This window comes from Hirsutella rhossiliensis, assembly GCF_020360975.1.
Source record: "Hirsutella rhossiliensis strain HR02 chromosome Unknown scaffold00024, whole genome shotgun sequence".
Classification (NCBI taxonomy): Eukaryota; Fungi; Ascomycota; class Sordariomycetes; order Hypocreales; family Ophiocordycipitaceae; genus Hirsutella; species Hirsutella rhossiliensis.
This window is the reverse complement of record NW_025408690.1, coordinates 29,040-51,973: the sequence shown is the minus strand read 5'-3', so window position 1 is coordinate 51,973 and position 22,934 is coordinate 29,040. Positions and strand designations below refer to the sequence as shown.

At 56.7% G+C, this 22,934-nt stretch overlaps 4 protein-coding genes across 4 annotated transcripts; 2 read left to right on the top strand and 2 right to left on the bottom strand.

Annotated features, from left to right (window-relative positions):
• Positions 1-3,658: 3,658 nt before the first annotated feature.
• On the top strand, positions 3,659-4,640 carry HRG_11862 (transposase-like protein; the record flags this gene model as incomplete). The annotated part of the gene is made up of 3 exons (XM_044870332.1): positions 3,659-3,671; positions 3,729-4,437; positions 4,535-4,640. 3 exons carry the CDS (start codon positions 3,659-3,661, stop codon positions 4,638-4,640), a joined length of 828 nt encoding a protein of 275 aa, XP_044714576.1.
• A 7,399-nt stretch (positions 4,641-12,039) lies between these two features.
• HRG_11861 (uncharacterized protein) lies at positions 12,040-13,786 on the bottom strand (the record flags this gene model as incomplete). The annotated part of the gene is made up of 3 exons (XM_044870331.1): positions 12,040-13,226; positions 13,278-13,381; positions 13,461-13,786. 3 exons carry the CDS (start codon positions 13,784-13,786, stop codon positions 12,040-12,042), a joined length of 1,617 nt encoding a protein of 538 aa, XP_044714575.1.
• Positions 13,787-15,520: 1,734 nt separating this feature from the next.
• On the top strand, positions 15,521-15,943 carry HRG_11860 (prokaryotic phospholipase a2 domain-containing protein; the record flags this gene model as incomplete). The annotated part of the gene is made up of 1 exon (XM_044870330.1): positions 15,521-15,943. The coding sequence occupies one exon, from the start codon at positions 15,521-15,523 to the stop codon at positions 15,941-15,943; it is 423 nt and encodes a 140-aa protein (XP_044714574.1).
• Positions 15,944-17,110: 1,167 nt separating this feature from the next.
• Positions 17,111-22,330, bottom strand: HRG_11859 (PIF1-like helicase domain-containing protein; the record flags this gene model as incomplete). The annotated part of the gene is made up of 15 exons (XM_044870329.1): positions 17,111-17,202; positions 17,251-18,130; positions 18,195-18,485; positions 18,527-18,852; positions 18,902-19,251; positions 19,324-19,853; positions 19,906-20,199; positions 20,252-20,413; positions 20,503-20,807; positions 21,052-21,146; positions 21,226-21,323; positions 21,393-21,512; positions 21,568-21,844; positions 21,901-22,112; positions 22,184-22,330. The coding sequence occupies 15 exons, from the start codon at positions 22,328-22,330 to the stop codon at positions 17,111-17,113; spliced, it is 4,179 nt and encodes a 1,392-aa protein (XP_044714573.1).
• Positions 22,331-22,934: the final 604 nt, after the last annotated feature.

Genomic DNA, 22,934 nt, shown 5'->3' with positions numbered 1-22,934 from the left:
CAGTAGAGGCTCGATGAGAATGCGCTTCCTCGGTTGGCGGCGAGCCGACTCGTAGATGGAAAGGGCCTCTGCATTGACGCGTTGATTCGAGCTCGGCGGCTGTTCCATCTTGACGGAACTTGTGTCGAGCGAGCCATGGGGAACGGATGGCAAAGGAGAGAGAGGAGGGGCATAATACATAAGCCGCTCCCGTCACTTGGTCCGATGGCGGATCAACTGGCGGGCCGAAAAGAGGTGGGAAATGCAACACATTAACGTACCCCACTGCGTCATGCAACGCACTAGGTCATGCAACAATTTTCAACACCTGACGCGTCTTCTTCAAATTGACGCGATATGGACCACAACACTCGTATTGCAGAGGCAATTATAGAAATGCAATCCCAAGATCGCCCTAAATATGCAGAGACCGCGAGGAGATACAATATCGACAAATCCACGCTGTGGCGCCGCTTCAAAGGCAAAACAGCCTCAAATCACGACGCGAACTCTTACTCGCGACAGAAACTCACCAGCGCGCAGGAGGAGATTCTTATTGGGCACGTCAATAAGCTGACCGACCGTGGTATCCCGCCTACCCTCAGATGTTGAAGAATATCGCCGAGGAAATCGCAGGGACAGAGCTTGGTGTCAACTGGGTGAGCCGCTTCCGCAAGCGACACCATGACCGTCTTTCGAGCTTGTATTTGCGCACCATAGATCATCAGCGGAAGGCTGCTGATAATTCCAGGCATTTCCAAAACTTCTTCAATCTAGTAAGACTGCTTTTTATCGTCATTTCAAGGGGTATACTGCCGACAATACTCGGTCAAATGCCGTAAAGTCGCCATTTCTGACCGAATCCAACTAGCTCCGCGAAAAGATCGAAAAGTACAACATCAGTCCCTCAAATGTTTATAATTTTGACGAGAAGGATTCCAAATTGGTCTCTCTCGCTCCACCAAGCGAGTTGTCCCCGAGAAGCCCTCAGGCGCGGAAAACTGGTCGGGCAAGCCAAGACAGGAACCGGGAGTTCATCACGCTGATCGCTGCCATATGTGCAGATTATTCGTACCTGCCACCGGCCCTCATTTACAAAGGGGAGTCAAAAGACTTCCAAGATACTTGGCTTGAGGATTTTGACCATTCCAGCGAAGTAGCCTTCTTCGCCAGTACGGAAAACGGCTGGAGCTGTGATGCACTGGGTTTACACTGGCTTCAGCGCATATTTGACTGCCATACGAAGCAAAAGGCTGGTCGTGCCTACCGTCTCTTAATTTTAGACGGTCACAATAGTCACATTAACCTGAAATTCATTGACTATGCCGATCGAAATCGAATTCTCATTGCTGTGTTGCCATCGCACTCAACTCATCGGCTTCAACCACTCGATGTTGGCCTGTTTTCCGCACTCTCCACCTATTATGCTCAAGGTTCCGACCAGCTGATGTCCATTGGATGGGGGTTAATTCGCCTTACCAAACGGAATTTTTGGCCACTCTTTCGTGATGCGTGGAACCAGGCATTTACGGCCAAAAATATCGAGGCTGGTTGGCGGGCCACAGTACTAGGGGGGCCTCAAAGTCGGCCAATCCCCGTGACAGCTCCACAGTCACGGGGGGGCGGTTGACCTAGAAAAAGCTCGTTGACCTGGAAAAAAGAAAGTACATAAGAACCCCGCCATTTTGCTAGAACTTAAAAGTACCTCTCTTCCCGCGATAAGTGCAACACATGTTCGCTTTATTGCAAGCTAGTCATAGCAATGCAAATGCATCACCATACTGCCTTTGAGGTGTTTTTGGTGTTTTGGCATCGAATTAAGCTCTATTCGATTTCTTCTTCCTTCCCAGCCTCGAGCGCGTCTTATGATTCCTCTTCATCGCATCTCGATGCCGTCAGCTTCCAAGGGAAGCGTCTGACGGCAAATTGCACGCTTATTTGCCTCCATCACCACTAATTCGACTGCTTCCTTTACAATCTCGCGATCATAGTACTCCGGCCACATGATCGCCTTGCTTTGCCCTACGCCGCGGTTGTGTAGCTCGCGGAGAATCCTGTAGCTTGCGCACGTCCACTCATTGCAATTGAGGTGTGCGCGCTTGTCGCCCTTGGCCCAGAGACCTCTGATGCAGTGTGGCTAACAAACCGACCGTCTGTCAGACGGTCTGAAGGTGGTCTGAGAAATTGCAGACCGACCGCCCGAAAACCTCAGACGGTCTGGGTCTGATCAGACGGTCTGACCCACCCTTAATGTGGGCCCATTACTATGGAGCGGAGAACTTTTTTGTTCTGCCGACTCAAGCTGTCGCGTTCTCGTTTTCGTGACATTGCCACGCGCTCTTTGGCTTTCAACGGTTATGGCTTGTAGTAGGGGCGGCAGTCCAGCGCTGTCTATCCCATCAGCCTCATACCTCACCGGAGAGAATCCAGATGCCACTCCAGCCACCTCGGAAGCAACAGTCGATGAGCTGGATTCGTCGAGGTGTGACTTCGCAATCGACTGGGATAATATCTGGCACCATGGTAAAAGGCTCGTTGGCGCAAAGCGGCGATTTCGTCATAGGAGGGTGGTCGGCACCAAGATCAAAGAATCATGGATCTACAGATATGGTGCGAATCTTGAGCATGCCGGCGTTCGTTATTGGCTCTGCAGGATCTGTCATTTGAGAAGAAGCTATGCGACAGCTCTGTACGTCTCATCTGGGACATCTCATGCAGCGCGGCATTTGCTTCGTCATCATCGAATTACGGAATTAGGCGAGGGAGAGGATGATTTCGGCTTGAGAAATCCGTTCGCTTTGGCTGCAGCATCCGCTTTCTCGAGGTCGTATTCTGTACCTGGTCCGTTAGGTCCGGGTCTACATCTTGCACGCTGCTTTGACGAAGCGACATGGAAAGCACGTTTTGTAGATTGGGTCATAGCCGAAGACGTGACCTTCCGTCAAGCGTCGAGCGAGAGGCTCAGATGGCTGTTGGCGAATGGTGGGGAACAAGTCAGCAAGCTACTGCCAGAGCATCACAGCACAATTCGTTCATGGATTCGCGATTCGTACGAAGGGCGTCGACAGGCTATATGCAATCTTATACGAGGATCGAAGAGCTCCGTTCACTTGAGCTTTGATCTATGGACAGCTTCAAATGGATTTCATTACGTCGGGTCGTTGGTCATTTCGTCGACGGACACGGGAAGAAGCGCGATGTTCTTCTGGGACTGCCGCGCCTGATAGGGCCGCATTCCGGTGAGAACATTGGTCCACACATCAAGAAGGTGATAGACCGATACGAGTTAGGATCAAAGCTTGGGTATTTCATGCTTGACAATGCGGAGAGCAACGATACATGCCTTCAAACTCTGGCGCAATGGTACCCGATGGACGTGCAGCGACGGCGACTGCGTTGCGTTGGCCACATCATCAACCTGGTCGTCCGGGCTGTCATATTTGGCTCCAATGCTGGAAGTTTGAGTCACAACTTCGAGCTGCGACCGACGAGTTCAAATTTGATGTCTGGGCCAAGGTCGGAGCAGTGGAAAACTTCACAACCTCGCCACGTACATCCGTCGAACGGACCAGCGGCGACAAGCACTTCGACAGTTGCAATCGGAGCTTGCCGGGACGATCCCATCTTTACGCTGGAGATCCTGGTTGATGGTAAAACGAGATGGAGCTCCATTTACATGATGATTAGAAGAGGTAGGCTTCCGTGGTGTCTGAAGCTGCAACCATCTGAACATCGTTGACCGTCAGCAGCGCTCGAGCTTCGGAGTGCTATTGAGCTCTATCAGTCGCGTTGGCAGAAGCTCAGGAATGATGTGGATCGACGTGACATCACCAAGGACTTCCTGAACGCTACCGACTGGGTCGAGCTGCAACGGTTTTTTGACTTTCTGAAGCCCTTTCACATCTTGACCCAGACGATGGAAGGCAACGCCAGTAAGGACGGAGCAGAGGGCGGCCATGGAGCCGTGTGGGAGACGCTGAAGACGATGGACTATCTCTTCATCAAGTTCAAGCAAGCCGCGGAGTTGACCCGACACGAGGATGCCTCTCACTTCAAATCAGGAATCGACTGTGGTTGGGCGGAACTGGAGGACTACTACCTCAAGACAGATCGGTCCCCTGTGTATCGTGCGGCGCTTGCGCTTCACCCTTCCTACGGGTACGATTACTTTGAGCGGCACTGGTCGGAGGGAATGGACAAACCGGAATGGTACAGCGAAATGAAAAGGGCGGTTAGTGACCTTTTCGAGGAATATCGGCAGCAGGCAGAGGTCGAGATACAGGCGCAGACAGGGCTTTTGGACGACGAATCCGACAATGACTACAGCTCTTTCGGCAAGAGATCAGTCACTTCTCTCAATGTGCGGCGGAGAAGAGCCAGAACCGTGACCGAGCTCGATCTATTCCAAACTCGGCCAATTTATGTACAGGATCTCGACGTCGCCGACCCGCTCGAATGGTGGCATCAACATCAACTTGAATACCCAGTGCTGTATCGAATGGCGCTCGACCTGTTCTCGATTCCCGGCATGAGCGCTGAATGCGAGAGTCTTCAGCCAGACCAAGAGACTGATCACAGACGAGCGCAACAATCTGTCAGAGGACACTGTGGAGGCAGATCAGCTTCAAAAGCAATGGTTATCCAGAGGCCTCGTAGAGTAGAACGAAGTAGCAACATATCTGACGCGTAACTTGGGCAGAGAATACTTTGCAAAATGCACACAAAATGCACAACAAAGTATGACTTCTTGTAGCAAATTAAGTAATCAGACCACCTTCAGACCACCTTCAGACCCAGACCGACCGGTGCTCAAAACCCAGACCGACCGACCAAGACTCAGGATTGACCTAGACCGACCGACCGGAGGGGCCGGTCTGAGTCGGTCGGTTTGTTAGCCACACTGTCGCTGTCTTCGCTACAGCTTGAAAAAGCCGTCGCTGCTCGGGTTAGTCCCAATCAATTTTGCTTCTGAGAGAACTTACAAATGCGTTCTCCGTCCCCTCGCGATCAAAACGGCCGTGTTTGTAGAGGGCATTCCGACGAAAAATCTTCATGTTCTCGGCCACAGGATATGGTGGGTCTCCTCCGAGTGTGTCTGGGGATCCGAGCTGTCCCTGGAATCGTGCAATCACCTGGAGATCCTGTCGTGATAGTGTTGATGAGCACTCTTTCGCAAATACGTGTGCTCCCTCAAAACTCCCCTCAATCTCCTTGAAAAGTCCCCCGCATGATTCCAAAGATAATTGTTTGGAAAGCGACGGTAGGGATCTCCACACCTTCGCCGGGTAAACGACTGGATGTCAGACGGAGGCCCTCGGATTGAGGCATGGCCTCTTCGATTGTGCCATCACTCGCATTGTTCGACTCGCCCTCAGTGTTACCTGAGTTCCCTATAGCGTCCACGTCAGTCAAAGGTTCGCTGCCGTCATGACAGGTCACGATGGCGTTCTTACTATCGTCCTGGCGCTCAGGCTTTGGAGCAGCTGTCGTGGCTTCGGAGTGTAGCTTGGGTGGTTGCTGGAGGGCCGAAGAGCCTCTCGCACATGCGTAGGAGTCGAAAAGAGGATGCTGAGCTTGCGTGTTGAAGGCTGTGTAGCGGATGAAGTGTTCATTGAAGGTTGAAGAAATCTGTGAGTAAATACAGAGAAATGCCACCTTAATATATCACTTCCAAGCTAGTGTCAGAGGCTCCTCAGAGAGCCTTTCAGGGGTTCAGGGTTTCTGATGACCCACTTCAACATTGCGACATTGCCTCGACTAGATTTGCTATCACAAGCGCTCGCATGTGCCCGCGGCTAGCGTGTAAGTGCCGCAAGATACTCACGACCCAGGAGTCGAGTGTTGATTCAAGGTATGAATGGAAGACGGAGTTGGTAGCAGAGCTGGGAAACACAATATGGAAGCCGGAAAGGTGATCATACAAACCAGCAGTTTATGGTGGCGTCTGAGCATCGCGATGTCTCGTTTTCCCACTTTAAGGGGGGTGTCCCTGAAGGCTCTCTGGAGCCGCTCCTTTGGAGCTCCTGCTGATTTTCATAACCATTGTATTCAGCCAACATTTCAAAGCGTTGCTCTCTCGTTAGCCCCAAAATCAGGTTTCGTAAAGGTCGCCGTCTTCCCGAAGTTGATGCCGACGTGGGCGGCCCTCCCCCTTGTCAAGAGGCTCCCTCTGCTCAGTCTGCTGCAAGCTTCGCCACCCCCAATACTCCCCAGGCATATGCATGGACGTTGCCGTACTAGGGGGGACTAAAATTCGTCCCTCATCCCCCTCCTTCCAGGAGGGGGGGGAACGCGACCAGGAAAAGGCCAAGCGACCGGGAAAACACGGTACTTATACCACGAGCTATTTTCTTAGGGGGACCAAGTACCCCGATTTTCTTTTAAATGCACATTCCCCTAACAGCCCCTTAACAAATGATGTATCGTGATTGAGGCAGAAAAGTCAATTGAAGCATCGCATCATGGGTCTATCTATTGGTGTTTTCTAGCTTAATGACTTAAAATTCGCCTGCCGGGTTATCAGCTTCCTGTTCCGTCGTGATCTCAAACCCGTCAGCCTCGAGAGTCATTAGCTGCCGGCTTGAGTCTCTATCCATTGTCTCCAGGACCACAAATTCAACTGCATCTCGCACAAGCTCGTGATCATAATACTCCGGCCACGTTTGCGTGCTGCTGCTGCTAAAGACTTGCTGCCTTCTAAGGCCACAAGTGTGGCCATTAGATATAAGATCGCGATGAATGCGATAGCGTTGACAGACCCAGTTGATGGTGTTAAGGTACGCCCTTTTATCCGCCTTAAGCCACCTACCCTGACATCGATGCTGGCTTGGTGTTGTTTTTGTGATGCTATGCCTCACAATGCTCCTGACATCGCGAAGCCAGCGGCGAAGATATGCCGCCTCGTCTCGAACCCTTTTTCCTGATTCGTCGAGCCTCATCTTCTTGAGCAGCCCGCCTGTGGTGTTCATCTCTGGCTGCTCGAATTCGTGCGTCGCTAAGTGTCAACGGTCCAAATTTAGCGACGATGGACGTCTTTCGTGTAGCTTTGAACGGGCAAGTTGCTTTTCCTTGATTCGTCTCATCTCAGCCGTGGCTGTGATGCCGTTGAGGACAAGTGTATGCGATGCCTTCCGCACTTTCTCGTACACATGCTGCACTGACGGCGTTAGTGGCACCCGGGATAGTGAGGAAACCTGGATCCGTAGGTTGACGTATTGGTGATAGTTTTGAATGACAGCCAGGTTGAGCTTGGGGGTCTGTGCAGTCTTCCAGTCAAATCGTCCTCTTGCAGGCGGTATTTTTGGTGGTCTTTGGGGCGTTGCAAATACAATATCGTCTCTAGCCTCGCCGTCAGCCTCGCTACTTTGGCTGCTCCCATCACTTATATAGCCTGGAAGATCCTGTTCCCGTACAACCTGTGTGAGAGAAGATAACGCATCTTGAAGCTCATCAAGAACAATGCTCAGGTTATGGGAAAGAGGCCACATTTCTGCCAGGCAGAGAGGATTGTAGACTTCTTGAACGTTCGATTCCGCACCTCTTGAAGATGGAATAAGAAATCAGTCTTCTTAAAGTCAGTGGCTCCATCGGCAACCTCCCGATATAAGACTTGCTGGTGCCAGTACTTATATGAGCGGAATACACCTACATCGAGAGGCTGAAGTAGATGTGTAAGGTGCGGCGGCAAGGGGAAAAGCTCGATCAAATGTTGCTTGCAAAAGTGGACGATGTCGCTAGTAAAATGGCTCTCGCATCCGTCCATAAGTAGAACTCTAATTTCCTTCGGATTCCGGGGTCGTGTATGCCGCTCAAAGTGCTCAATCCACTCAATCGCTATAATATCATTCATGTACCCCTTTAGGCTTGTTGTGAGGGTTGTCTCGCCGTCAAGTGCGTTTTGGGTCCATTGAAGAGGGATATGAACGCCTGGGAGGATTAAAAATGAAGGAATGAAGTTCCCTGATGCGGAAATAGCCTCAATGGCCGTAATAGAGACTGTATCGTGAGAATCTGTAAGGATTGGGGTCTCAATCTCGTTGAAAGTCCACACAAAAGTCCCCTTATTAAGGTATCCAATCATAAAGCCGGTCTCATCAAAATTCCAGACGTTGCGAGGCTCGATAGTCGATACGGCGCCTTATAAGAAACTCTCGCCAGTCACGGAAGAAGGCTTCCACACGAACCCGGTCTTGCATTGCCTTACGCTTAGCATCTCGCGATGCTGCCTTTTTAGCGTGAAAGAGCTTTTTGTTCCTCTTGATAAAGTTCTTTACCCAGGTTGTTGATATAGTCGGCTTTTCCCCTTTAGCTTGAAGAATGGCGTTGGCGTGCTGTCGTAGGGTGCGACTTGTGATATGATGCCCTTGTGTGATGCGGCGATGAGACCAGCAGAGAATCTCGCTCCTCTGACGGCGAGAAGAGCTTATTCAAGCCCCCATTCTGCTGCACTGGCTGATGCCCTTGGACACGAGACCATAGTCGTTTGTACGGCACGTCTAGCGCCTGTGCCGCCGCTCTGATTGTCCGGTAAAATCCCTCTTTGTATAGCTCCGCACCAGCGACAGTGCGCTCCTCGAGGTTCTGAGGTATGTTGCGTTGAAATATAGGCAGGTTGGTTTTAGAATCGATCCATTTCTGGACCGCAGATAAATGGGACGTTGAAGGAATCATGGCTTTAGTAGTAGTAGTAGTTTATTACACTAGCTAGCCTGCAGGCTCTAGAGCCTCTACGCGTTACCTATATAGGAAAAACCCGGTGGCCCAGGAGGAAAACCTATATACAACCTTCTCATCTGCCTCGGCCCGCGGGCCGCCGTCGTCGCGATGTTGAGCATGTTGGGTCGCAGCCGCCAGCCTGGTGCAGGTGGGGGACCTCCGTCCCAAACTGGGCCGGGGCGTCAGGTCCCGTAGGCGCGTTGTACCCGAATAGCCGTCAACGCGCGCGCAGCGCGACGGAGAACTCTATCCCGCTTATACCTCCTTTCTCAGGAATTTCTTGCTGGTGTTCAGTCGGTCGTCCACGGCCCGCCAAGCTCCCGAGTGTGAGCCGTACTAAGGGCGGGGGCCATTGACACCATTGTGGGGTCGAGGCCCGGCAGTGCGTGCAGGCCCTTCGCGGCTGTTTGGGATTGGGAGCCGACAAGAGTAAAGACCTTCACTGCTACCTTGTTCTCTTTCTACTCTCCGTCCGCTCGTGATCGTGTCGTTGTCGCGGCGCTGGCGGTCCAGCTTCTTGCGAGATCTGCTGCTACCTTGTAGTGGGGTATCGGCCGAAAGTTGAGAAACCATCGGACGAGGTATGGGGCTGTGTCGGGTCGCATAAGAAGCGCGCGGAGGTCGGCGTCAGTGCGGAGGGCGGCTGGGAGGAGCCTGCGGTTGTCAGCTTGTAGGGGGCAGCGGAGGAAGACGTGAAACACTGTTTCCTCCCCGCCACCGCACCGGCAGAGGGGGGTCGTCGCGCTGGGAACGTTCTTGTGATAGAGAAAGCTGTTAAGACCTATCTTCCCCGTGCGGAGCTGGATAAGCGTGGAGCTCTCGTGCTTGTAGAGGTCGGCGTGGGCCTTCAGCCTTCTCCCGGGCTTCGGAGGGGGCGTTTCCGTGTCTGATGGTTGGAGGGCGCGACGAGGATGGCGTGCCTTCGCGTCTCGCAGCTCTCTTTCCCACCTTCTCGTCCATTCACGCCATAGAGCTTCACGAGGCTCCGTCGAGCCTATGCACCAGCGCTGTTGCCACTCCTCGCCGTCATTTCCGGGTTTGCGCCATGGACCCTTGCGTTTTCGAAGCACGCTGCTGACTTTTGCGCAGGCCAGACGCAGGCGCGCCGCCATCCCCGAGGTCTCGAGTCGACTCTGAAATCTCGCTAGCCGTTCGTTGAGGTAGAGGTCAAGCGGCGGGACTTCGGTCTCTGTTTCTAGGCTGCGGGTTGGTGTGGCTTTATACGCGCCGGCGACGGTGCGAAGGCACGTCGTTTGTAGGCTGCAGAGCGCACGAGCCACTCCCCTTGGGCGTCCGTTCGATGGCGTAGGCGTATGGAAGGCTGGGCCTCCATAGACGATGGCGCTGCGGATAACCTTGGTGTAGATCTCCCGTGCGCGCGAGAGTCGACATCCCCACGCAGACGCAGCGAGCGCGGTAAGTGCCACCCGTTGGCGCTGAAACTTGGTCTGATTTGCTTAAGGTGAGGGCCCCATTGGAGCTTGCGGTGAAGCCAAACTCCGAGGAAGCGGGAGGACTCTGACGGCGCTATCGTGGTGTTGCCGAGGCGAACGCACGTCTCGGGCGGGGCGTGGGCGCGTGTGAAGTGCAGTAATTCGCTTTTCGCCGGTTCGAACGCTGCCCCTACAGCGCGCGCCCAGCCTTCGCATGCAGACCATGCTCCTTCGAGCCTTTCGGCGGTTTCGTCTGTGGTTCTGCCGAAGGCGAGAATGTTCGAGTCGTCCGCGAAGCCGACTAGTATTGTTCCCGCCGTTGCTTCGAGAGCGTCGTAAGGGGGCGATATAGAAGAGGAAGAGGATCGGGGAAAGCGGGGATCCTTGGGGGACGCCTGCGTGTATGCTGAGGGGTCCGACGCGTCGCCGTCGAAGAGTAGGCGAGCTGTTCTGTTGCTTACGAAACTCCGGATCCAAGCTAGAGCCATTCCGGGATTCCTCTCCTTTAAAGCCTGGAGGAGGCAGGTGTGGTCTACACTGTCAAAAGCACCCTTGAGATCGAGTTGAAGAAGGGACGCGACACCGCCTCGATCCCACGCCGTGCGCGCCAGTTCTGCGACAATATGGACTGCTACTTCCGTAGAGCGTCTAGGCCGATTGCCCATCTGTCCCTCGGGGAGCAGTAGATGCGTCTCCGCAGTATCGGCGAGCCGCCGTGCGATCGTCGCCTCTATTATCTTGCCCACCGTGCTGAGGAGGAGATTGGGCGCCAGCTGCCTGCTAGGTTAAGTTGAGCCTGGGTCGAATCATGGCTTTAATTTGAGCTCAATTAAAGCATTTCTAGCAAATACTTGACTTTGCGGTGGCAGGATGGTGTCGAGAAGAAGGTCCGAACGATCCGGTGACTAGGAGCAGCCTCAGGGTCAAAATAGCTGCAAGCTCGGTTGGGAGGTCTGCTGACTGCATAGAAAAGTTGAGCCTCTAGTTGGATGACAACTGGAATGAGTTGGATGACAACGGGAATGGCTGAAAGATAGGAAGATTGAGCTGAAGAGTCTGACATGGCGCACGGCAAGTGGCAAAGAAGCAGCCAGCTTCCTATAGATCATTCCAGAAGACAGCCAGGATATTAATAAGGAAGGAAGGATGGATATAATAGGGCTGGCATGCCCCTTGGGAGATGATAAGAGGAGCAACAGACAGCCGACACAGAATACGCCACTCAAACAAAAGACCCCTTTCCATGTCCATTTGCCTACTTTCTTCGCGAGAGATGGCGAGGACAAAATGTCGCGTTAGTGCTACAGTAAGAGAATCACCATATCCGGTATTGGCGGAGCTAAAATGTCTAGTATGCGGGACTTGAAGGAAAGGGGGGATACCCCATTTTACGTGGCTGCATCATACTAAATCTGTGTACTACTCTTTTTTCCCGGTCGCTTGGCCTTTTCCTGGTCGTGTTCCCCCTCCTGGAAGGAGGGGATGAGGACGAATTTTAGTCCCCCCTAGTACTGTATCGATACCTGACTCAAGTCCTTGTGTCTGACCTGCCTCTTTCACCGGAGTTTATACGTGTGCTGATTAGACCGTCAGTCTGCTCCCTCTGACAGAAGCAAACTTCTTACCATCGTTTAGTCAGATATTGCACCAAAAGTAGAACGCGCGCTCCAACAAGTGGTGCGCAATTAACAGTTATGGCATGTGGTCTGTGTGTGATAACAGACAATCAATCATCCTTTTTCATCCACTGTAACCTGTCAGTTTTAACTGACACCAAACTGGCCCCATACGTGAGGTCTTTGTGGGGTCCCCGATACATTGCCTCATAATGATCCTTCAGGTGGCCCTCTCTTGATCCTTCAGGTGACCTACTAACAGCGGTGCCTATACTAGCCGACAGACACAATACCATCTAAAACGAGTAGCACTGGTCGAAGAAGGGGTCAAAGTTCTTATGGAAAATTGACTTCTCCCACTGGAGGATAAATGCGTAGATGTCGAGCTGGACCTCGCTCTTGAGGTGCACGCCGTTGGAGCAGCTCTTTGCCACGTCGTTGGACTGCTGTCGAAGCTCCTTGGCCTTCTTCTCGGCCGCCTTCTGCTCCGGAGTCTTGGACGGCTTGTTGTCTTCTTGGAGCTCCTGCTTGTCGGCGTCATTCTTGGCCTGCTTTTGGCTCTTCCGGGGCTTAGTGGTGCGGCTGATCAAGCCTCTGACCGTGTTCGCGGCAACGGTCCGGCCAAACTTGTTCTTGTTCTTCTTGCCCTTGTCCGGCTTGTCGTCGTCCCCGAAGATGGAGTTGGGGCCCTTGCCGCCGAGTGACTTTCCGGCTCTCCCGCTGGCGTCCTCCTTGCCTCCTGGGAGTTCCTGAGGGGGTGCCTCGGCCGGTTTCTGCTCGCCGCCCTCTGGGTTGGTGTTAAAGACCTCCTTGCTGGCGTCGACGGTAACCGTGTTGGCAATCTTGGGCTTGATACCCACGCCGCCGTTAATGTTGGCCAGGCCCATAAAGAGCTGCGCGTTGAGCATGAACCGAAAGTCAATAAAGGGGTCCATGAGGAGTGAGGCCCTTCCGCCCAGCTTGACGTTGGCTTCGGTGTTTGGCGTGAAGCCTTCCGACTTGGACTTTTCGCCGTCGACGAGGTCGACGTGCCACTGGGCATTGGGGAAGTCGAGTTTGACATTGGCCTCGGCGGTCAGGGCAGCGATGGCTGCAATGTCCATGCCGACGCCAAACTGGACGGCCGGACCGACCGTGATGATGCCCGGGACCGCCAGAAGAGGAAAAGTGAGCGGGCTCGTTGACTTGCTAATGGTTTCCTGAAACTGCGCCATGAGCTGGAGCTGGAGGCCAAGGTCCAGGGCCGCGTGGCCGCTCATGTCGAACCAGCACTCGGTGACGGAGAACCACTTCATCTTGATCTTGCCCGAGAATGTTACGCCCGCCTCTATGTGGAGATGATCAGCGACCAGGGACACGTTCTTGTAGTTAAAGAGCTCCTTGCTGTGCTCCATGTCGTACGACGTCTCGAACTTCTTGGAGAACTCGGCTCGCCTCGAGAGCCCCGGCATTGTGATACTATCAACTGTAATATCCGTGTCCTCTGCTTCCTAGTCAGCGCATGTATTCAATGAGAGCAAAGGCCATGACGGACCGGTCGTCTCCTTGAAATCCGTCTTTTGCACCGCAATCTCAAACGTCTTGGATTCTTGATTGGCCGTGACGCCGTCGGCGCGGTAGATGCCCTCTCTCGGTCTCCTGGTCACAGTTTCCCTGAGCATTCGTCACGAACAGGAATTGTCCTTGGCCGGGCCACTTGTCTTGGGCCGTCTCGAACGCCGTGTTGTCCTTGAATATGACCTTGATCGAGTTGGCATCGCAGACGACACTCTCGATGGTCCCGATGTCCTCGAGTAGGACTGTCGGAAGTGACATCTGACTGGCGACGTTGACAGAACCAGTCTCATCCTGCTTCCATAGCATGGCAATGTCGTGCTTTGGCTCAATGTTCTTGAGGTCCATGAGATTCTTATCAGGTTGAGGAATCGGCTTCAGGGGTGTCTCATCGTCGAGATCGTTAGAGACCTCGAGGTCCAGAGAAGGTTCCAAGGCTGCGACTAGCGCAAATGGCAAAGCCAGAAGTGCGATACAGGGGCTGCGCATGGTGACGATGTTGTTGTAAGCTGGTGTAAAGGAATGTGATGGTGTCGAGATGAGAGTGAATGTGAGGAGCGAGTGAATATCAGAGACCGAGAGTGAGTGTGCAGAGTGACAGTGAATGTAGAGAGTTGGCTGAGGAGCGGATGCTTGAGATGAACAAGATGTCATGACTGTGCATCGTTTATATAGAAGTCCCAAGAGCACCATCGTGGAGGGCGCAGGAACAGGAACCAAGAGTCCATAACAGCCATAAAGATCCAAGGCCTGAAAAATCCACCCAACGAGAGCTGAGGCAGTGAGGCCTGTATAGCCTACCCGAAGAGCTGAAGTTGAACAAGTTGCAACTCCGCAAGGCCCAAAAACGTCGCTAGCGGCTGCGCCATAAATTTTATCAAGTGCTTGTGCTTGACTCGATGTGCGGAAGGGGAATTGGTAGGGCACGATACCATCACCCTGAGTCAAGATGCCGCTTAACACATGTCAGCTTCTTGCAGCTGGCTGAACGCATTTCCACTTTTGCCTGCGTAGCGCGCTCCTGTTAGGTGGGGTAAATAAAAGGCAGCCGGTCTAGGAAGACCGGCGGAGCTTTTCTCACCCCGCCAACCTCTTTGGGTTTTACAATCCCAACTATGGGCTGAAGTTTTAGCTAGGCGACATTGTCAAACATATACCGAGTAACTCGGTAGTACTGCTCCTTCTTTAGTGCGACTAGTCCATTCGACTTGTGCTGCACCGGTTCTAAAAATTGGGACCTGGTTGAAGAGGCGCGCTGCAAACCAACCCCTAGTTAATTATCGTGGTTTAGACACCAGACGAGACTCGGCACAATCACTAGAGTTATAACGGTTTACAATACAGCCGACACATCCTTAGGAGATTATAACCTAAATGTGACGGCCCAGCACCGTCACACCCCCTTGCATACATGACCCACATGTTGTTGAGCCAACGGCCCACACGTACGGAAGGCATATTTAGGGAGAGGACACCCAGTTGTGCTGTTCTGTTCTCCTTTCTCTTCTTCAGAGCAGAATCTTCGTAATAGAGTCCACAGCCTTCTGGCTCAGTGCATGACCGTCACACTAGACACTCCTCTGCTAAATACATTTAAACGCTATAAGAGCTATAATGGTTATTGCGGAAGGCTTTTAATGTTATACGCCAGGCCGCCTTTATATCTATATAGCCAGGTAGTATAAGTTGTGCTAAGATCCCTTCGGCAGTTTAATTACATTTTATGGTAGAACGGACTTCTATTAAGTTGCAACAAACGGATGACTCTATAGCAGAGGGACTGAAGGAATCAAAGCCTGTTGTAAATGCTTTTAATTAAACCACCATCCGCTCTTGAGGCCTCCTAAAAGCATGACACGCAATATAGATAGCATGGAGTGGCTTTTAACCGTAGAGTCATGAGTCTAATCAACAGGGATTACATGTGTTAGATGTCTTATAACATAAGATGAGTCGGGACGATTAGCCGTAATGTCAGTTTAACGCTAGCCAGTAAAAGCATAGCTCGTGCCTTCTTCAGCTGAAGATTTATACACTAAGGCACGAAAAGTACTCGAATAATGTATATGTATTCATTGATTCCCCGTTCCGTTGAGCAATCGATCATCACTTATCGACATGATTTATTGGCACTCATTTGTAGATTCACATTCACTCTTTTTCTCACTCAGTCTTTTGCATCCACCCTTTTCTTGCCGCATCTTCTAACAAACTACGTTCAAAATGAAGGCATCTGCTATTGTTTTCTCTGTCATCCTCCCTGCTGCTCAGGCCAGAGTTAGGAGTTCTGGCAAGGGCAACAGCATGATAGAGCCGGACGCCAAAGCACCCAAACCAAACACGGATCGCGATGAGCAGGCTCCGGAGCCCAACGCAAATACAATCAAAACAATCACAGATCAATATGTCTTTGAGCTCGCCATGCCTGACTTCCTAAAGAAGCGAGACGCAAAAGATCCAGAATCCTTAGACTGGGAAAGTGATGGCTGCACCTACGTCTTCGATAATCCCTTAGGCTTCTCCTTTGTGAATGGATGCTACCGTCATGACTTCGCCTACCGCAACTATAAGGCTCAGGACCGTTTTACTGAGACTGCAAAAGACATCATCGATCAGAAATTCCTCTTTGAGTACGTATCTCTATAATATCACCATTACTAAAACCTATTCCCTAAGCAGGTCTCTGATGCACCTGATTTCTTTTTACCTTTCGGGTTACTAACCAAGTAAAAGTCTATTAGGTGTATGCCAGGAGGAAGGATCTAACTGGTTTGGCTTCAGCCGCCGGGTGTGTTGGCTTGGCGCAAATGCTTATTTCCGGGGTGTCAATCTTTTTAAGCTTGGGGCAAAGCCAGGGAAGAGAGATATAGACCTAGCTATGCAAGATCAAGAACAGGCCGAGGCCGGTTACCAACGAGCCTTGGCTGACTACCAGGCAGCTTTAGAGGAACTTCGAAAGGCCGGCATGATCCCAGGAGCAAACGCCACCAGCACTGAGTCGCCTGGGAAGCTATCAGGAGCCAGCGCCGAGTCACCTGTAAAGACAGCTTGATGAGGTTATTCAGCCGAAGGCTGACTATGCCTTGAGGAACGAGGAACGAGTGCCTTGAGGAACGAGGAACGAGTGACGAAAGGTTCTTAGGGTTCCTCCCCGGGGAGAAAAAAAATTCGCCATCGATTTCCCCCCCGCAAATGCCGCCCTCTGATTCGCTGGCGTTCTCGCTTTTGATTCGTCGGTTGTTCTTTTCTCGCTTTTGATTCGTCGATGTTCTCGCTTTTCATTCGTTAATAAATAAAAATGCATAATGCCCTGCCCCTTGCTGCCCCTTTTAGTTCCAGCTGCGCAGTTCGCTTCCAACGCCTCCGTAGACCATACGCCGCCGCAGACCACATAGAGGAAGGTGCCCAAGCCGGCCCGGCTTCTAACTCCGCCATAGACCACACGCCTCCACAGACCACCCCCTTCGCCCGTCCTCCTGGCCCTTAACCTACACTCCTTTTACGTCAGAAGTGTGGAAAATGCAGGGCGCCTGCGTTACCTGCGGAGCCAGTCGGCCGCCTCCTGTGTTGTCTGCCTGCTAAGCTCCTCTAGCCGGGCCTGCGCTGCCGTCATCTCCTCAGGCACCCGGTTCCCCACTAGGTCCCGCTCCGCACCTCTGATACGAGCATGATGCCGTCGAGCGTCGGGCACCGCGACAGCTGCACGTATAGGCTATACGGGTCGCACGACGACGGCACCGCCCTCCCTCGACCGTCGTCATCCTCGCCCCCCGCAGCTCCAGCGCCACGCGCTCTAGCGTCCCGCCCTGCACCTTATAGTCGGTGCAGGCGAAGGCCGCGGCGCACGGCAGGCCCCTCCGGCTGACGTCGTTGCGCTGCCATGGCCGCTTCCGCTGCGCTGTGATCTTGACGCTGATGGGCGTTAGCAGGATCGTCCCGGCAGGCATCCCGACGAAGTGGAAGTCCTTGGTCGTCTCCGAGGCCAGCACGATGCCCGCCGGCGGCCGAAGTGCATGATGAGCTCCGCCGAGACGCGGTGGCCGGGAAGGCGCGGTCGGGGATGACGTCCACCGCCGTGTACCCGGCCCCGTTCACAAGCTTTAGCCCCTGGTGCGTGTTCTGGTTCACGACGACCGGCATGCCTGGCACGAAGAGGAAGACGGCCGGCACCGGCGTCGCGCTGTCGTCGCCCTGGCCTAGCATTAGCACCGCCTCCTCTTCCGTCGGCACGCCGTCCCTCCACTTATGCTCGGAGAGGAAGACGCGCGCCGCCGTCCGCCGCCTCTCCCGGAACGCGAGCGCCGCCTCTAGGTTGAGGTTCCAGCGGTTCCGGTTGAGCGGCGTCACCACCGTCAGGCCCGTCTCCCACGGGATCCGCCTGCCCGGCCGGTAGCATCTCGAGTTGAGCAGCTCTAGGTCCGACCGGTCCTGCTCGCCCCGGCGGATCCGCCCGAGCAGCCGCCGCAGCTCCGGGTCGCCGGCGGCCCGCATCTGCTCGTCTAGCATGACGACCGTCGTGAAGCGCCGCCACAGCGCGTGCGCCTTGTCGTGCTGCCGCCGCTGCTCGGCCGCGAACGCCCCGTCCTCGTCCCACGCCACCGCCGCGCTCGGCAGCAGGATCGACCGTTCCTGCACCGGCCGGAACTGGTGGAAGTCGCCGCAGAGGATCACTACCGGGATGCCGCCGAAGTCCCGCGCCGACCCCCGCAGCCGGCAGAGCTGCTCGTTGGCGGCGTGCAGCGTCCGCGCCCCGAGCATGCTGACCTCGTCGATCACCAGCACCTCCTTCTCCTGCCAGTCCATCCGCGACCGGCCGTCGACGAAGCGCTCGCCCTGGCCCGCCAGCCGTACGCCGTCAATGTCCTCGTCGCCCTCCCGCCCGGCCGCCCTGGCCGACCGTAAGGCCGCAGGCCGAGTGCAGCGTGATGCCGTTGATCCGCGCTGCCGCCGTCCCCGACGTCGCCGTAACCAGTACCCGGCTCGATAGGTCCCTCCGGGCGAGCAGCTCGACGAGCGCCTCGATGACGCGCGACTTGCCGGTGCCGCCCTCGCCGCCGATGAATAGGCAGAGCTGGCCACCACCGTCGCCGCCTGCGTCGTCGCCCTGCCGGATTCGGTCGAGTTGCCGGCACACGATTAGGAGGGCGATGGCCTGCTTCTCGTTGAGCGTGAGCTGGCCCGCCAGCTCCTGCCGGCGGCGACGAACGAGCTCGACGGGCCGAGCCGCACGCGCATCCCCGCCGCCGTGCCTGCGTCTGCGTCGCCGTCGGCCGCCGTTACGTCGATGTCGTCCTCGCCGAAGCCCCCCATCACCCCGCGAAGGGCCGCGCCGCGGTCGGCCCCGACGCCCGCCGCCGCCCCGCCGCCCTGGATGCCCTGGATCGCCCGCTCCCGCTCCCGCGCCGCGCTCCTCTGCTGCGACTTGATGGCCCGCACCTCTTCTTGCCGCGGCAGTGCCGCCCCGACAGCGCCGAGCCCGGTAGGTTCACCCGCCTGCCTGCCCTCTCGTCCGCCACCACCGTCGCCGCGAGCTCGGCCGCCGACCCGAGCGCCGACTGCTGGAACCGGCAGAGCTGCTGCGTCATCGCTAGCAGCTCTGTTGACTGCGCCGTGACTTGTCCCGCGCTGGCGGCGTTCGGACGACGTCGATGAGCCGAGCCGCGTCGCCCGCCCCGCCGGCGCGGTATGCCTCCTCGCCCCTTCGGCCGCCCCTGCCTTCGTCGTCGGCCTGCGGCGCCGTCATACCGCCCTCCTCGGCCGTGGCGGCCCACTGCTTGGCGTCGCGCTTCGCGTCCTCCGCCGACCGCCGGAGGAGCTGCACGTTGTCTGCGAGCCGCGCGACCCTCGGCGCCAGCGACTCCCGCGCCCGTGCCCAGATGTTGTTAATGTCGCCTGCCTCCTCGCCGAGGAAGGACTCCCACGGCACGAATAGGGCCAGGTGCTGCACCGCCGCCCTAGATGCTGTTAGCCGATGCCCCTAGCTGCTCTGCCTTCCTCTTAGGCGCCCCCCGTCTTATAGTACGCACCTCCGGTGGCACGACTCGTCGTCTTCCTCGCTGAACTCCTTGCTGAGGTATCCGTCGACGCATACAGTCGCCCCGCAACCCGGCCGCCTAAGCGCCTGCACCCAGCCCTTCCCCGACGCCCAGCTCTCCGCGAAGGGTACCTCACCCCAGCCCGCCATACCGTCGGCGCCGCTGCCGTTTTGCTTTAACCTTACAAGCGATGCGTAGTCATAAAGGCAGAGGCCCCGCAGGAGCTCGCCCCGGTGCCGGTAGGCCTCGACGAGAGGGATCCTCAGGCCAGCCTCCTCGACGACGACCGTCTCGTCCGGCGCGTCGCCCGTCGCCTCGGCGCCGCTCGCCCGTCGGAGGTGCCGCCACCGGCGGAAGACGGCCCAGTAGAGCTGGTTTGCGTTTATATACGCCCACGCTGAGCCGCTGCTAAACTCCGCCGGGTACCCTAGGAGGTGCGCGATCACCTCGACCTGCGACAGCGGCCGCTCCGTAAAGACTCGATTCGCCGCCTTAAGCAGGAACGTTCTCGTCTTATTCCCCTACGGGGTCCGCCGCCGTCGCTACCCCTTCGGCCCCGCCCTCCCGGCCGGCGTCGCGGTCGGCGCCACTTCTGTTGCCCTCTCCCGTCGGCTCTAGCACAGGAAGGAACTCGGCCGCGGCGGCCACACGCTTCCACACCGGGTCCTCTACCTTCGTCGCATAGTTAGTAATATAGTAGATTAGGGCCATGGTCTTGCGCTGCGTCGCGATGAACGAGATGTCGTGGTTGTGTCGTAGCCCCACTGCCATCGCCCTGTTCCACCGGTTCACCATGCTATGCGTCCGCCGGATCTCGAGCACCCCGTCCGCCGTCAGCGCCGTCCTCTCCACCAACCTCCACGGCGCCTTAAACCGGCAGAGGTCCCCTTCCGCGCCCCACGCCGAGCGAGTATTTTACGCAGGTCGCGCTATGCGTATGGATCTGCGTCGCGCCCGCGCAGAAGTTGGCCTCCTCGTCGAAGGTGTCCGTGAAGCGCGCGACGTCGTCGAGCCGCGACGATATGTCCGCCGTGGCCGACCGCTCTGCCTGCATGGCACAGTAACCTTCTGCGTCTAGCTCCTGCGGCCTCGGTTCAGCTTAGGCCCCTCAGCCTGCCCCAGATAGGGGGCATGGGGGGGGGGGGGGTTGTGTTAAGGCGGCCGCCTTACCTCAGAGAAGACGCTATCTACGTAGCGGACGATGCGCTCCCGGTACGCCGCCTGCTCCTCCGCGTCCGGGCCGGCGAGCGCGTCGCCAATGCCCGCGTTGCCCCTTAGCCAGAGGAGCCCGTGGATGTGGAGGGCGCCTCGCTCGTTGGTCTCTACCGCCCCGTAGTATGCGCCGACGTGGCCGAACACCGACTCCTCCCCGACGTTGACGTAGTGCTCGAAGAAGAGCGTCATCTCCCGGTGGAAGAAGACGGCCGAGCTCATCGGGTCCGATATGGCCAGCCGCGTCCGCTTATACGCGGTCCCTAGGTCTTAGGAAGGCCTCGGCCTCGTCGGGGTCGCGGCCGCGGTGCGCCGCTAGCCGTAACTTTACTAGGTTCGTAATGTCGTTCGGGTTCAGCGTGAACCAGATAGCCGGCACCCCGTACCTAACGATGAGGATAGTATCTTCTTCCGCATACTAAGGCGGCTCTCCTCGACATTGGCTGCCGGTAGCCGAACACGGAGAGGGACCGGAGGAGCTCTTTACCCCGTCGTCGCTAGTCTTACCTGTGGCCTCGAGCTCGGCCTGGCCGCCTCGAGCCTCTGCGCCGTTAACGACTTTAGTAGGCCCTCGACCCTTGCGAAGTTCTTCCTCGCTACGCCTAGCATGCTGGCCTGGCGGTTCTTAGACCGCACGCCCATGTTAAAGACAAGGAAGGCGAAGATAGGTGCGTCGCGAACCGGCCGCCGTGACGCCGCAGCACGACGTCGGCCCATGCCTGGAGCTTCATGTTCCGCGTCGACATAAGGCCCTCTGCAACCCGCTCCGCCTGGGCGCCCTGGTTCCCGACGCTAGGCCCGCGCTCTCTCCGCGGCGTCCTCGTCGGCGAGCCTCGGCCCGCCTAAGCCAAAGGGAACAGGGTCGGAAAGGCCTTTGCAAAGAAGGAGGCGTCCGCCGAGTCGGCGAAATCCTCGCCGCGTCGCACCTGTATGTACGGCTCGCCGTCGCCGCCGTCGCCCGCCGCCCTCTGGCCGCCGTCCCTACCCACGTCCTCGGGCTGGCGCGCGCTCCTCGGGCCCGACCGCGTCGCGGGCGAAGCGAATCTTCTCGGCGTCGGCCACATCTGGCGCCCCATCTAACGGGAACATGCCGGAAGACGTTACCTCATTGATTACGTCCCCGTCCTCTTCGGGCCTAGCGCCGTCCCTGTCGTCGTCCTCGCACGTGAGCCCGACGTCGCGGCTCCCCTCGGCGGGGTCCTGGCCCTGCCTTAGCATCGCGAGGATTTCCTCGATCTCGGCCGCGCCTCCGTCGTCCATGGCCCGCTCCGACGGCGGCACCACCTGCGCCGTCTGCGTCCTCTCCCGCGCCGACGGCTCGTTTCGCTCCAGCCGCTCGCACACCACCGGCGGCACCGTGCGGCGGCGCCCCAGCTGGCTATCTCCGCCGCGTCGATCTCGACCTCGCCGTAGAGCGGGTTGTTCTCCTTGAGCCAGGCCAGCGCCCTCTCGACCGCCGACCGCCTTACCGACAGCAGGCCTGATAGGTCCCGCGGCCCGGGCCTCTCAGCGCCCTGCCACGAGACGTGGATCTCGTCCATGACCCGGACCAGCGGGTGCGGGAGCACCTGGCAGCCAGGCCCTGCACGTCGTTCGGGAACACCGTGATATGGCCCTTGACGTGCCTCGGGTACCTCACGCTCTGCCTCTGGCCGCCGGGGATGCTATACTTCGTCACGAAGCCGTAGCACGAGTTGAGCGAGATGAGCTTCTCCTCGAGCGGCGTGAGGTCCTTTAGCTCGTCGGGGTACGCGTGCTCGCAGCCGAGCCGCCCATGGAGGTGCATGGCCGGCGACGCCCCCTCACGCCCGGCCCATCGCGCGCACTCTGCGCAGACCGCCACCGGCCTGCCCTCCGGGAAGCAGGCTTGGCACCCGAACGGGGACCGCCCGCCCCGCAACACCGCTCCGCGACCCCCTCCCACCCTCCCACGCCATCTCCTCAGCTCCCCTTGGCCCGCTTCCGGTAGCATAGCGTGCAGGTCGCGATCGGCAGCGTGCCAGCGTCGTGGAACGCCCGGTAGAACTTCCGCACCGTCCTCACCTGCCTCTCGCGCGGCACCGGCGCACACCACGTCTGCTCGTTGGCCAGCCTCTCGCCCGCCTCGAACTCCTCGTCGAGGTGCCGCAGCGCGCTGGCTAGGTCCTCGGCCTGCAGCTCCCTTGGTCTCGGCACCCTTTCACCGACCCGGGCGCGTTTCCGCTCGGCCTGCCCACTACTAAGATGGCGTTTCCTCTTCTGCTTCCCTCGCCTGCCGTCTTATCGCCGATCTACCTGCGTCCGGTTAGCTATCACCGCTACACGCCTTTACCTCGCTCTACGACCGTACCTGCCGAGGCGCTATCTCTGCCGCCAACAAGCAGCCCGGCTGCGGCCGGAGTTGTGGCGGG